General features: G+C 42.4%; 1 protein-coding gene across 1 annotated transcript in view; it reads left to right on the forward strand.

The window, feature by feature from the left end:
* The window catches only part of pdia5 (protein disulfide isomerase family A, member 5), a 66,505-nt gene that overhangs the window by 38,363 nt on the left and 14,617 nt on the right, over window positions 1-13,525 (forward strand). The window contains exons 11-14 of the mRNA XM_069722679.1: window positions 907-1,043; window positions 8,797-8,867; window positions 9,545-9,708; window positions 10,198-10,328. Coding sequence (XP_069578780.1) covers window positions 907-1,043; window positions 8,797-8,867; window positions 9,545-9,708; window positions 10,198-10,328 — 503 coding nt within the window. The remainder of the gene's footprint in view (window positions 1-906; window positions 1,044-8,796; window positions 8,868-9,544; window positions 9,709-10,197; window positions 10,329-13,525) is intronic.

The raw sequence follows: 13,525 nt of genomic DNA on the forward strand, positions 1-13,525 counted from the left end.
CAACTTTGCCTCCCACGGTTTGATGAAGTTTCTTTATGGCTCACATTCAGCCATTTCAGGATTTTTTTTTTATTATTCTTGTTCCATCCTTTTCACCAGACTAACTGATTGCCTTTTGCTATTTTTTTTTTTTTTTTGTACAAAAAGGAGTATTATTACTTAGAAACTATACTTTGCTCAAGCCACGCTTTGACTGACTTAGTAACTCTAGAGCAGAGGTCCCGAGCTACTCAGAACCGGGAGGCGAGTTACTGGTAGTTCATGACCTACGGGTTGGAGACCCCTGCCCTAGAGTCTAGTGTCAAGGCTGTAATTGGACACACAAGTAGAGGCAGGAGTCGATATCCTTGGTGATTATATCTGAGCGACCAAAGATGTCATCTGATTAAGCCAATATGTTGCCGCAGTGTCTGATAAACCCTGATCTGGAGCTTTTCACATTTTACACTGTTTATGTTAGACAGATGACATTGTGGATACAAGATAAGTATCTGCAGGTGAATTTGTTTCACTCCAGTTGTACAATTCTAGTGTTTTTTAAAAAGCTATGCCAGCCTCATGCGGCTTCAGCACCTTGGCTCAGGTCAGTTTGTGATGATCAGAGAAGATTGCAGAAAGGGGGAATGTTTTAGAGTCTTTTTAAATGACCTGTGTGTGCAAGGAGTGAGCACTTGTTTATATCTTTGTCCACTCGCTCTTGGCTGTGCAGCTCTGTGCTCTGTCATCAAGGTGGGGCTGCTTCGGTCCAGATGTGTGTGTGTTGTGTGACATATAGGGTGGAGTGTGGGATACAGCTGTATCTGATTTTTCTTTTTTTGTGTGTGTCATACACATTAGACGCCAGCTGGAACATGTCTGCTTTCTAAAGCCTCTGTTGCCCTTGCCTTGCTTCCCTTCCTGTTTCAGCCCTCAGCCTCCACAGCCAAAGACCCCCGAGATGCCGTGGTCGGAGACAGACTCCCCGGTCTTCCACCTGACCGATGAGTCCTTTGACAGCTTCCTGGAGGAACATCCTGCAGCCCTGGTCATGTTTTATGCCCCATGTGAGTAAAAGAACAAAAAGTTCAGGGCCGCATTTATCAAACTGCTAAAAGTAAAATTTTAGACTTAAGTGTAGGATAAAAGTACAGATCACAGACACTTTATCTCCTACGTAAAATGTTTTTTAAACTTAAGAGCTCCAGAGTTCTCTTCCATTAGTTAAAGGACCAGTGTGTTGGATTTAGGGGCATCTAGTGGTGAGGTTGCAGATTGCAACCAGCTAAAGGCCCCTCACCTCCCACCTCCCCTTCCAAGCTCATTGGAGAATCTATGGTGGCCACAAAACCTCTTTCTAGGCTCTGTCTAGATCCAGTGTTTGATATGTCCCTACTTGACTACTGTAAATACAAGGTGGTGCAACATGGTGCGCTCTTCTGGATTTATAATTTCGTGCCAAATTTTTGTGGAACAGAAAGAAACCACAGGGAGCCAACTCCAGTGAGTAACTGTGGTGGGGAACAACAATTGTGTCGTTGTTGGTGAGAAACTTGTGACCGTGTGTTTTCATGTTGGAGAACCAAAGTGCCATCATGCTACAGTTGAGGTTTGCATTGGATGTTTTCCCTCAGAGCTGTTGACAGTCTGCACAGCCCAACGAACGTCAAACAAAACCCCCTGGTTGCTTCTGATCTGACGCGCCTTCTTCAGTCTTGGACAGTGACGTTCTGCCCCTCATGTTACCTGAACGTTATTATTAAACGCTGGTTTCTTAGCTGCATTACAACATATATGACATATAATACAACATACCAGTACAAGGCAGCTATGCAGTGCAGGACAACAGTAATTAAAACTGTAATTGTTGAATGCCCATGTTCATCATAATGACAAATCACGTCATTAAGTGCAACGATGCGGCTCACTGATGTGCTTTTAATAGTTTTTGGATAACAATGGCGCACAGAGGAGTGATGTATCAGGCTGGACACATGCACACAGCACTAGTACAATCAGTTTATAGTTGAAAAAATGTTGAATATTTTCAGCCGTGTCCTGTAATAACCCTCTTTTCACCATCAGGTACAAAGTAGTAAACAGTGAGGAGTTTCAGTTGTAAAATATGCGTTGCGGCATGTCAGAGGAGCTTCGCATACCTTCCTGCTGTGGAAAACATTCCCTTGTAAATTCTCTTGGGTTGAACTATTTAGTCACACAAATAACATCCCTGTTTCGCTGTCATGCTCAGTTTTACCATTCAGCTGGAGAGAGTAACCAAAGAGAGACTGGGAATGGAAAACAAAGCCAAAAGCAAGCTGGCTGCGGGAAGTTTAAACCCTTCCACACGAGCTCGTCCTCACACTGAACGCTTCATTGTTGCCACATGGTTTACATGAGCCTGCTTGTCATTTTTATTCACGCACCACACTGCTATTGTTACGCAGAGCCTTGTGAGCATGCCAGATTTTGTCACTTGGTTAGATTTTTTTTTTTCCTAGATTGCTTGGCTTTGCATGTGAGGCAAACATACAAAGCTGATAAATGCGACAGATTCATTCACCCCATTTCGAACCATATTCTGAATTACAGCACAATCTGAGTCATATTGGCGACTGCATCACCTCCTCCTACTATTCACCTCCTTATATATCCTCTCCTCTCTAAACGATTCCTCCCCACTGTGCTCATTTCACTCTTAGTGCTGTAAAAAATAAACAAATAAATGAAAATAGGGTCATTTTCTTTAGCTTCCACCATAATGATGATTCATTATTTTCACATTTTTATCACATACTTGCTGCGGAGTTTCATACCTCCAAGTTGCTGGAAGCGATGCACTCGGACACACACACACATACCAGCTGTGGAAGTGATTAAAACCTATCCTAAACACTCACGCAGCAGTTGGACCGGCTACATCTACTCTCTCATTATACACTGCTAAAACTCCAAAATATTTTGCACCATTAAAAAGGTTATTTAAACTAACTTCTGCCAGCTGGCAAGAAAGTATCACGACATGGGGTTGCTGTAAATGTAATCTGCAGAATAGTAAAAGCCAAGTGACAAAGTGTAATTTATCAGATAAGTCTGTTTGGAATGTAAAAATAATCATTACACAAGACGACCAGACCGGGATGGACTGAGATCTTGCATACATCTGCTTGCACCAGCTTTTGGTCAAGAAGAAGCTGCAGTGCATAGCTAACTGTGTGGATTGTTTTTTTTTCTGTTCATTAAATATGAACATAAAACATGTAAATCCGGCAGCTCTGGGGCTGTTGGAAGTTATCTTTGATGTAACTTTTCCCGCTTCCCTCGCTGGTTTTGCCAACTTTTAAGGCGTCTTTAGATACTTTTTAAAATAATTAGTATGAGGTGCAGTCCGAAAGTTCTGAGACTGCGCCTATAATAATCAACCTGATTTGAATCAGGCCACCATCCCCTTCAAAGTAGTCCCCTTGTGGAGCACTACATCGCTTGCAGCATTTTTGCCACTCATGGAAGACTCCCTGGAAGTTTTGGGGGGAACAGAAGGAAGTCACATTGAGCCAAATCTGGGAAGCAGGGTTGGAGGAGAGTGACGGTTGTCTTGTTACAGGCAAGAAACTTGCGTATTCAACACGCTGTAAGCAGGTGCTTAGCCATGTTGGAAAACTCAAATGCCATCGTACCACAGTTCAGGTCAAATGTTTTCCTTCAGACGCCTCAGAACGTCACAGTAGAACTCGGTGTTGACAGTCTGAACCTGGGAGACAAAAGGGATGTCACTTAAAACACTTCGCTCAGCTCATTGCTTTATTGCCATAGGTTTCTTCTGAAGCATTTTAAAGGTCCTTGATTTTCCAAGTTTCATACTAAGTCTGATGTGTGCTTTCAAGCAACATAACTTGGAATACTTACTCATGAGTGTTAAAGCATCCCTCTGCACGTCATAATCAATGATTTCACAATTAATAATGTTTCAAGCAGGCTTTATTTGATTTTCAGTGAAAAGAGTTAATAACACAAGTTTCTTAAGTAAAAAAGATTGCCACTTTGCCATTGTTCACTTAAATCTGTGTTAAAATAAAAGCACAAAATTGTTACAGTTTAGTTGCTAATCATAAATAAAACCAACTTCTACGTGAAGTTTCCCAGAAATAGAGAATTTCTATTATATAAGGAGCTTTCCTTTTGTAAAAATGGGCTTTGCCAGCTTTAAGTTTAATATTGACCTGCTCATTCAGGCTTAGCGCTGCAACAAATTCCCATGTTTTCATATTAACATTAATCAAAGTATTAGCAGACATCACGCATTATCAAACAAACTTGCAGGCATGATTTTATTGTCATTAGTCATTGTAGTTAATTTTCAAGAAATTCTTTGTCATTCATCTACTTGCACAGTATATGGGGAACAAGATGTTGTTCCTCACGGTCCACGGTGCAAACACACAGACATGAAAGCAGGCGGGTAAAAGTACAACCACAAACAAAAACAGAATGCCAAACCACTTGTCTGTGGCCTGATGTGTCCTCTGGCAGTTAAAGTCGTTCATACCAGTATGTTGTTATTTAGAGAAGAAACCATGACTGAATAAAAAAAAATGTCTCCACCTTTATCTTGATTGTGCAGAAAAATGATTGAGTGAGCGTCTGTTTGAGGAGTGCAGGCAGTAGACTAGTCCTCCCTCCCCCGATGTGCTGCCACAGTTTCACGGATGCTTGTGCTGCACTTGACTCACCCTGCGGACAGCAGCCAGTCACCCCGACACTCAAACCAAGGGCAGTCAGCTGAAACGAGCTCACACACACACACACAAATATGTGTACACCACATCAAACACATATTTCACACCATGATTAAACATTTATTGCACACAATTACACAAAATATTTCTCTCCCTCTTGCTCACACAAACACACACGCACACACTGATGCCCAGCCTTGCTGCTTCAGTGCAGTTTCTTAATGGCCCTGCTGTCAGTGAGAGATTAATGGTCTCCCAACCACCACCACCATCAGCTTGCATTTCTGTCCACCTCTCAGCGCGGCCATCCTCACCGTCCTCTGAACAGCACGCCGCCCTGCTTGTTGGCATCCTTACGACAGCGAAAACCTCCGACTCGAATGCCCGATTATATCGCAGACCGAGACAAAAGTTCCTCTCTGCCCATGTTGTTTGAAGAAAGCACAGCAACATATCGAGTAGAGAATGTTGTTCTTGCTGATGTGGCTTTAAATGACGTGATGGTAGTTGATACCAAAATGTTTCTGTCAGGTTGTCATTGGTCCTGCTTTTTAAATCTATCCTGACCAGACACTTAGCCAGTAGCAACCGGCCTAGTTGACCGCTGCAGTGGACACGAGAGGTCCAACATTTCCTGTAAAGGAGGAACGACTCACCTTCTCCTTTTTTAGCATGGCATCAGTTTTTATTACAGTGATGTGTGGCCAGTTTGTTCATTCTCTTGGCTCCGAGGTCTTCTCCCCCACATTCAGCCTGATTCAGCAATATTTCAGTGTTTTCCTGTAAGACACACACACACACACACACACACACACACACACACACACACACACACACACACACACACACACACACACACACACACACACACACACACACTGACTGTGTCTCTCATGCACCACTTGTTCAGAATGCGGAGCAGGCCGATGCTGAGCACAGGACGGACATTTGGTTTTCTCTCTTACTCATCACTTTTGAAGGGTTAGACAAAGTCCCTTTAGTCACTCTGCTTCTTTGGTGAAGCTCAACACAATCTGCATGATCGCACGCTACAGTGACTCGGTTGAAAGAGAGGCAGCTTTTCTTTCCCACAAGGCATATCACACTTGATTTATAGCCTGTGCCAGCGCTGCATTGTATTTTGAAGAAAGGAATTCCTGAACTGTTATGACAAGGGCAATTTACCAGGTTTGGATAAGTACCAAATCTTTTTCATGCATCTGTGCACGACAGCGCCATGAGCGCACAGCATATTCATTACACCTTTAAAACAAAAGCATCTCGAGACAAATATTGTGCATTCGAATGTCTTTTTATATCCAGAAATAAACTGTTTGCCAGACACTCACTGCTCATGCAATATTAAACACGCTTCCGACCCCAAATACAGAGTTTATTCATGATGCTTGCAGATCGAACAGTTTTGTTGGAAAATACATTTTGCTAACAAATGTACACACACACACACACACACACACACACACACACACACACACACACACACACACACACACACACACACACACACACACACACACACACACACACACAGAGGTATAGTGTTTGGGGATGTACTGGAATTCAATCTCTTCAAACTTTGGCACTTTAGTTGAGAAAACACCAACCCTGTCAAAAACTGGAAGACTCTTAGGTGAATGTTATCTTGCAGATATAGAGACATTGACACTACACTTGGCAAGGAAGAATTTTTTTTTTTAATTTGACATTCATTTGATTATTCTACAGTAAGAGATCTATACATTGCCATATTGTGATACACAAGTTACGTTCAAAAGTGTTTAGAAGCGGCACCTGTAACGACCAAAAATCCATACCGGCTTTAGATCTGGCCGCCATCCACCTCAAAGTATTCCCCTTGTGCAGTGATACACTGGTCCCAGCGCTCCTGCCATACTTGGAATGCTTCCTGGAAATTTCGCTCTATTAGCGCAGCAAGCACCATCTGCATTTCACGCTACATCTCTTCCACAGTGTCAAAACGGCAACCCTTCACCTTTAAATCCATTTTGGGGAAAAGAAAGAAGTCGCAGGAAGCCAAATCTTGGGAGAAGGTTTGGTGGGGAGTGATGATTATGTTGTTGTAGGTGAGAAACTTGTGGGTGTTCAAAGTGCTGTGAGCAGGCACATTGTCATCTTGGAAAACCCAAGTGCCATCATGCCACAGTTCGGTTCGTTTGCACCATATGTTTTCCTACAGACACCTCAGAATGTCACAGTATAACTCGGTGTTGACAGTCTGACCCTGGGGGATGAATTCAAACCTGCAAATGTCAAAGAAAACCCACAAACATGCTTCAGTCTTCACTTTAATTATAGTCTGAAAACCGCATTCACATGAAGGTTTGCTCAGCCACTCTGAGGGGCTGAGCAATCAATCCATGAAATTGTAATAACGTTGAAGTCAAGTCAATGTATTTCCAACAATGTCATCGGTGGCAGTGTATGGAATAAGTGGTTTGAACACTTGTGGCAAATATGAAGGAATTGAAGCTGGAGCAAGAACAATTCTTCAAACTTTGTTATTTCAAGCCTCTAATGATCATTTACCAACATGGCATTTCACTCTGGTCACATTGGGGGAGCGTATTTGTTGTTTACGGCTTGGTGAGTTTTTTCGCACAACAGATGCCACTTTGAAGAGTGGGCAAATGGTTGACCAGGGTGGCTAAGTGCAATGATGTGTTTTAGTTGTACTTCCAACACTGTTGGTGGTGGTAGAGGTAGATGAAGTGATATATCAAGTTGTAGCAAATATCCAGGCATTGAAACCGGAGTGAGAACAACATGGCATTGCACTCTGCTCACCTTGGTGGAGGGTCTTTGTTTGGTGAGTTACGGCACATATGTCATAGGTGGTCAATGCTGATTGGTTAAAGGCCTCTCCAACTGTTCCTAAATTGACCGACAGTCTACGCCCATTCGGATATAATGACTGGAAACCATCCCCAAAGAAGTGTGCCAGACTCGTGTATTCACGAAATGAATTTTGGTCTGGTAATACTAGTATTGTCTTGGTTTGTTTAAAATCAGATTATATCTATTTTTAAAACCAAACCAAAACTCCTTAAAAGCAGACCCATCAGTGACATTACGTTTAATCTCTGCCATACTCCTTACTGCCGTAGGGTGTAAATAGATAATAATATTACCAATGTCACGAGACATTAAATATTATATCGGTGCTATCATGAATATTATATTGAAAACACCACTAGTAGTGGTATTGATTTGAACCATATTGGCCGGTCCTACATACAACTCTTTTTTTTTCACCCTCTTTCATTGTTCATACTCATCACTCAGTCGCTCTTACCTCTGACTCGCCCTCAGTTTGTCTGAAACATGTTCACTCAGACACAAACATAACAGCTATGCCTAAGAGTAGTGGAACATGTAGTAAGTAATCAGATGTGACTTAAATCTCCTGGTAAACATAGGAGACTCCTGTTGTCTCATTTAGAGTTTCACCCTCAGCATGCCAGCAGTCAACCCTCTGACAAACCGGGGTGAAGCAGCAAGACACCAGAGAATAACAGCTGTTGACGCACTGATTCAACAAGACAGCTCTGAGGGCGTGATGCTGTGCAAACATTGCACCATTAAATCTGCTCGCGTTGGTTTTGTAGAGGTCATTTCTTCAGGAATATGTGATTATTCCTCTGTATGTATGTTCTGCAAGATTGAGAGGTGAATTTCTTGATCGACAGTCTGATGGAGTTGGCTGATATCAGTTTTTCACAGATTAATTGGCATTCATTTGTAGTTTCGATATCCAGTGTAATGAATTGGGTTTGCTGTGTGAAATGTAAATTGATATTGTTTTGCATTTACTTTCCTCACGTTTCTTTAACATATCCTGCCTATATCCCAACATTTTTAACCATTTCTGAGGGATTATTAACTACACTGTTGGCTTAGTTTTGAATTAAACTGAAAAAGGTTCAGATATTTCATTGTCAAGTTTCTTTTTTTTTTTTTTTTTTTACTTCTAAGTATCAGTATTGATACCAGCCTCAGAAGTCCATCTTGGCTCAGATTCTAATGTGCTGTTTGAATTCTTTAGGGTGTGGCCACTGCAAGAAAATGAAGCCAGAATATGATGAAGCTGCTGAAGTACTCAACAAGGGCACAGATGTAAGTTTCATGACCTCTGCTTGTGTTGACATGTGTACAGAATGCATATTGTGTGTTTCTGTCTCACACTCTACTGAGCACACAGAATTTCGCCGGTGTAGCGGTGCCTCATTACCAGGTCATAATAATCCCTCCTCTTGGCCCAGAGGCTGTTGGCCATTGCAGCCAACATGCTGGTCAGTCTGTCCGACGGCCCCGCTCTCGATGTGTTTCTGATTAGTCGGGTGTGTTCTTCACCTCTCCTCTCCACCACTCTGTCCGCTGTGGTAATCTAACACTCCCCCGCCAGGGGCAGGTCCTATAAAACTCCAGTGTGGTGACTGTAGCAATTATCTCGTCCCCGCGGCCCGCGCTTGGACCTTGTCCTTGTGGCATTCTGCCCGACACTGGAGGTCAATGGGAAAAGCCTGGCCGTTATCTAACATGGATGGACGGGAGCCACTCTCACCCTAAGCTCTTAAGAGCCACCATATAATTTATTTTTCTCTGCTAGTGTTACTAATGCAGTGCTTTTTATATACACAAAAGGTGCACGGCCTGTTTTAAAAGTAGCTGGTGGCAAGGGAGAGGTTAATCTCAGGGACCTCCATGGTCTAGTTGGAGAAATCCTTCCATAGCTGTCAATGTATGTTACCTGCGTCCTGCCTGGCTCGAAGTTTGCTGTTATTTCTCCACAGAGTCCGGGCGTGTTGGCAGCAGTGGACTCCACGGTGCACAAAGCTGTGGGAGAACGCTTCAAAATCTCTGGTTTCCCAACCGTTAAGTATTTTGAGAAAAGCGAGGAGAAGTACACGCTGCCGCACCTCCGAAGCAAAGACAAGATCATCGAGTTCATGCACAAGTGAGTCGCACACCTACCATGCAGTGTAACCTCTCTACCTTTGTCCAACAAACTGTGCAAAGTCAGCACATTTACACCGATGCAATGCCCTGTATGCCAGCTTACTTTCCTGAACTGTTACATTTGAAGATATTGAAGCAGTTCAGTTTTTCAAGACTTCCTCCCACTGTATTAGATGGGTCTCTGAAAAGGGTCACTGGGAAAAGTAATGGAGTTGCAATGACATCAGTCCAGCTGTGGCAATTACAGGTTCCATAAAGGCTTAGTCTGCAGTCAGAGGTCAACAGACATAATTTTATATTAGGCTGACATAAAGTCTCACTTAATGAGAATTCCATTATATCACCAGTAGTTATATGATACTCTTCATGGTGAAAACAGGTAGGTAAATATTATACAGTGTGTGCTACTTCCACCTCAATGCAGCAATGTTTTTTTTTCCTTCCTTGCTGTATAATCGTTTTGCTTTGCTCCCTTTCATGTCTGCAGTCCCCAGGCACCTCCTCCACCGGAGCAATCCTGGGAGGACAAGCCCTCCAGCGTCAGCCATCTTGGATCCGAGGATTTCCGAGAGGCTCTAAAAAAGAAAAAACATGCTCTGGTCATGTTCTACGCTCCCTGTAAGAGCTTTTTTTTTTTTTAATTTTATATTAACTCTTAATTAAAACCTGTTCATGAAATGGTTTCAGAATTATCTTGAATGGCTCATCAAAGGCTGTTATTTAATTGGCAGTTTTTACAAACTTTTGGGTTTCTTATGTTTGCCTGTTTGGATCAAAATATTAAGTGTGTGTGAAGTTGTTGTAACCAAGTGTGGTCACAGCTCTGCTCGGTTTGGAGTTGGTGTGATCATATTCTGGGTTTAAACCAGTCTGCATACGTCACTCGGGGCTTTCTGCCAAGCTCCTCATTGCACAGTAATAAGCCCCACCTAAGCCACAGGGAGGCTGAGGAATGATTCAGATCACTGAGAATAGATTTGAGTTAATGAAAAAACATATTACTGTTCCACCCATAGACTGTATATAGAAATGGATGAAGTCTCTGGGTCTGGAAAATTTTGCCAACGCAGAAGTGCCTTAAAGTGCAATGCCACTGAGGGCCACAAGGGGCCGACTCCAAAATATCTTTGGCTAATTCAAAAAGCATCAACTTCTCTCAAGAATTACAAAATGAATACATTTTTTACACAACTCATTATGGTGTCGTTTGCTAAATTCACTTCTGATCAGTGTTTTAGTGGTCTTTCTGAAAATAATTCCCTAATTAGTAAGATATTAGGCCACAAGGAGAGGTATGTTTTAGGGGCAGGTCTGGTTTGATTGACATGCTTGGGGTGCAGTCAGGTTGCCGGTACAGGTGGGCAGGCATAGTGTCGTTCAAGTTCATATGCACCCAGCTTGTCCAAATGTGGTCACTTCTGGCTAGAAAAAAACAAGATGGCGACAGCTAAAATGACACTCAGGGCAGTTAACAAACCAATGGGTGACGTCATGGTGGGTTGCCAGGACTCCTAAAAAAAAATTGTATATAGTTAAAACCTGCAAAGGTGACCAAAAATGTCCTGGAAAGAATTACCTGGCCTTATGAATATTTTAAAAAAAATTACATATACAGTACTTATATGTACAAAACGTAGTTCATCTGCACATCTGGGCACCTGCAGATGACTGAAATCGCCCCAACCCAAAGACAAATGTTTTTCTTTGAAATGAATGTCCAGATCCAGTTTTATGACACTGTTCATCTGTATTCTCAAAGAAAAACACAAATGCCAAGGGAATCCAGAGTGGCAAACTTTCTTAATTATCAATACACACATGCACCTCTGCCCCCACTTTCTTTTTTTTGGCCCTTTGTTTCTGATGAGGGCTTCAAAGCCAGACGGTATGCAGCGGTCAGGCTGCTGCCTCTGTTGGGCCCTTTGGTGTTTCCTTCTATAAAGAGATGCTCCAGATGTACATCAGGCAGCATCGACCTGCTGCCCTCTCCAACCCGCCCATCCCATCTGCGCCTTGCCCACTGGTGTCTTATTAGTGCGGGAGCTGGTGGTAATAGAGCATTTGATGAGAAACAGCTGCTTTCAAGACATCAGGGCTGGAGATACTTCAGACAGAACAATCAATCTTTCTCACAAAGGCTATGGTTATTACCTATTAGCCTCAAAACTGCATAATTGAGCCTAAACTAAAACTAAACGTTGTAACAGCTTTTGTTTCTCACCGGATCTTTCCTGACCTCAGGCAATACTACATTCATAGTCCCTTTGTATACATACAAAGTTAAATCAATGCAATGTCTAATTTATTAAACACCTATTTGGGGCCTTCTGTGAACTGTTAATTAGCCAGTTCCAAACAAAACATTTTGGTCTGTTTAAGCTGTTTATAAATAACGTTCCTCTGGAGTTTGTACATTTCAGTGAGCAATGGAAAGACAGAAATCAAGGCTGTTGCAGCTCATCTACCTGGCAGTTACTTGTATTCATCTGTCTGCTCCTCGCTCTAATTCTCTCTTTGTCCCTGGCGGTAATTATGAGAAAGATGAGTGAAAATGTGCAGATAAAGGAGAAAAATGGGAATGGCAGGTCTGATTTTCTGTAGCTTAGATGACAAGAGATACACTGTGAGATTGAACAACTGAAATAGTCGGTGCATACCCACGTCCGCTTTTGCCATTTGTCTGCTCTCATTCCAATTTTAGAAGATCTCTAAGCAGCACCAGTGACCTTACTGGTCACCTTGCTCTCTTCATATGAGAGAGAAATCTGGCACATGGCACACTGATGTGCTTTTTATACACCAGTATTAGAATTGCAAAAGAACCTTTAAAGGTTTAAAGGCCATTTAATGTTGCAGCTAAAAGGGTACTTGAGTGGGAAAATGGTGCTCTAGGCTGTGCTGAATGCTCTCTTAGGATGGCAGCTCTAAAAAAAAAAAAAAAAGGAAGGTAAATGTGTGGTTTCAGAGTTGACATGTAATTGAATTGAAGGTCAAGTAATGTGTGTGTGTGTGATGCTTGTAGACATAAATGCAATCAAAAAATCTACTACTATTAGCCTCTAAAATCAGTCTACACTTGGATTATCGGGGAGCCTTTGGATCAGATGGTAGAGCGGGTTGCCCACAAATAAAAAGGTTGGCGGTTCGAGCCCACAGTCCGAAGTGTCCTTGGGCAACACACTGAACCACAAGTTGCTCCCAATCTCGTACCATTGGTGTATGAATGTGTGGGTGGATGCGTTTCTGATGGCGAGCACCTTGCCTGGCATCTCAGCTCAATGTGTGTGTGAATGGGAACCATTGTAAAGCGCCTTTAGATCGCTACAGTGATAAAGCGCTATATAAGTATAGACCATTTACCATTTAATGGTGTCAATGGAGAAAATCTTGAGATCTAGGCCAGTGTCAACAGCTGTAATACCTAAATTTACACTTCAGAAGATGTAATGTGGATTCCAAATCTGTTTTGATGTCGGATAATCTACGTAGTGGTTTAATTTGTGGTTAAACCAAGCACATCATATGGCCATTTAATGGAAATCTAAATGCTGTAGCACACAATTATATTTTACATTGTACCTCCAACTGTGGGGCAGTTTGGGGAATGCCTTTTTCACTTTCAACATGACAATACCCAAAACATCCATTAGAAATGGACCATAGATGTCCATAAAGAAATTCCTCTCCCACTTTGGACACCTAATCCAAATCCAGCACCTTTGGGAGGCACTGGAACCCCAGCTGTGAGCCAGGCCTTATCTCCCAACTTAATCGTTGGACCTCACTTAAAGCTCTTGTACTTGAGTGGGAGGTAA

This window comes from Brachyistius frenatus, unplaced genomic scaffold, assembly GCF_029030835.1.
Source record: "Brachyistius frenatus isolate BFR_SWC_R1_liver_20210118 unplaced genomic scaffold, ASM2903083v1 Contig_300, whole genome shotgun sequence".
Classification (NCBI taxonomy): Eukaryota; Metazoa; Chordata; class Actinopteri; family Embiotocidae; genus Brachyistius; species Brachyistius frenatus.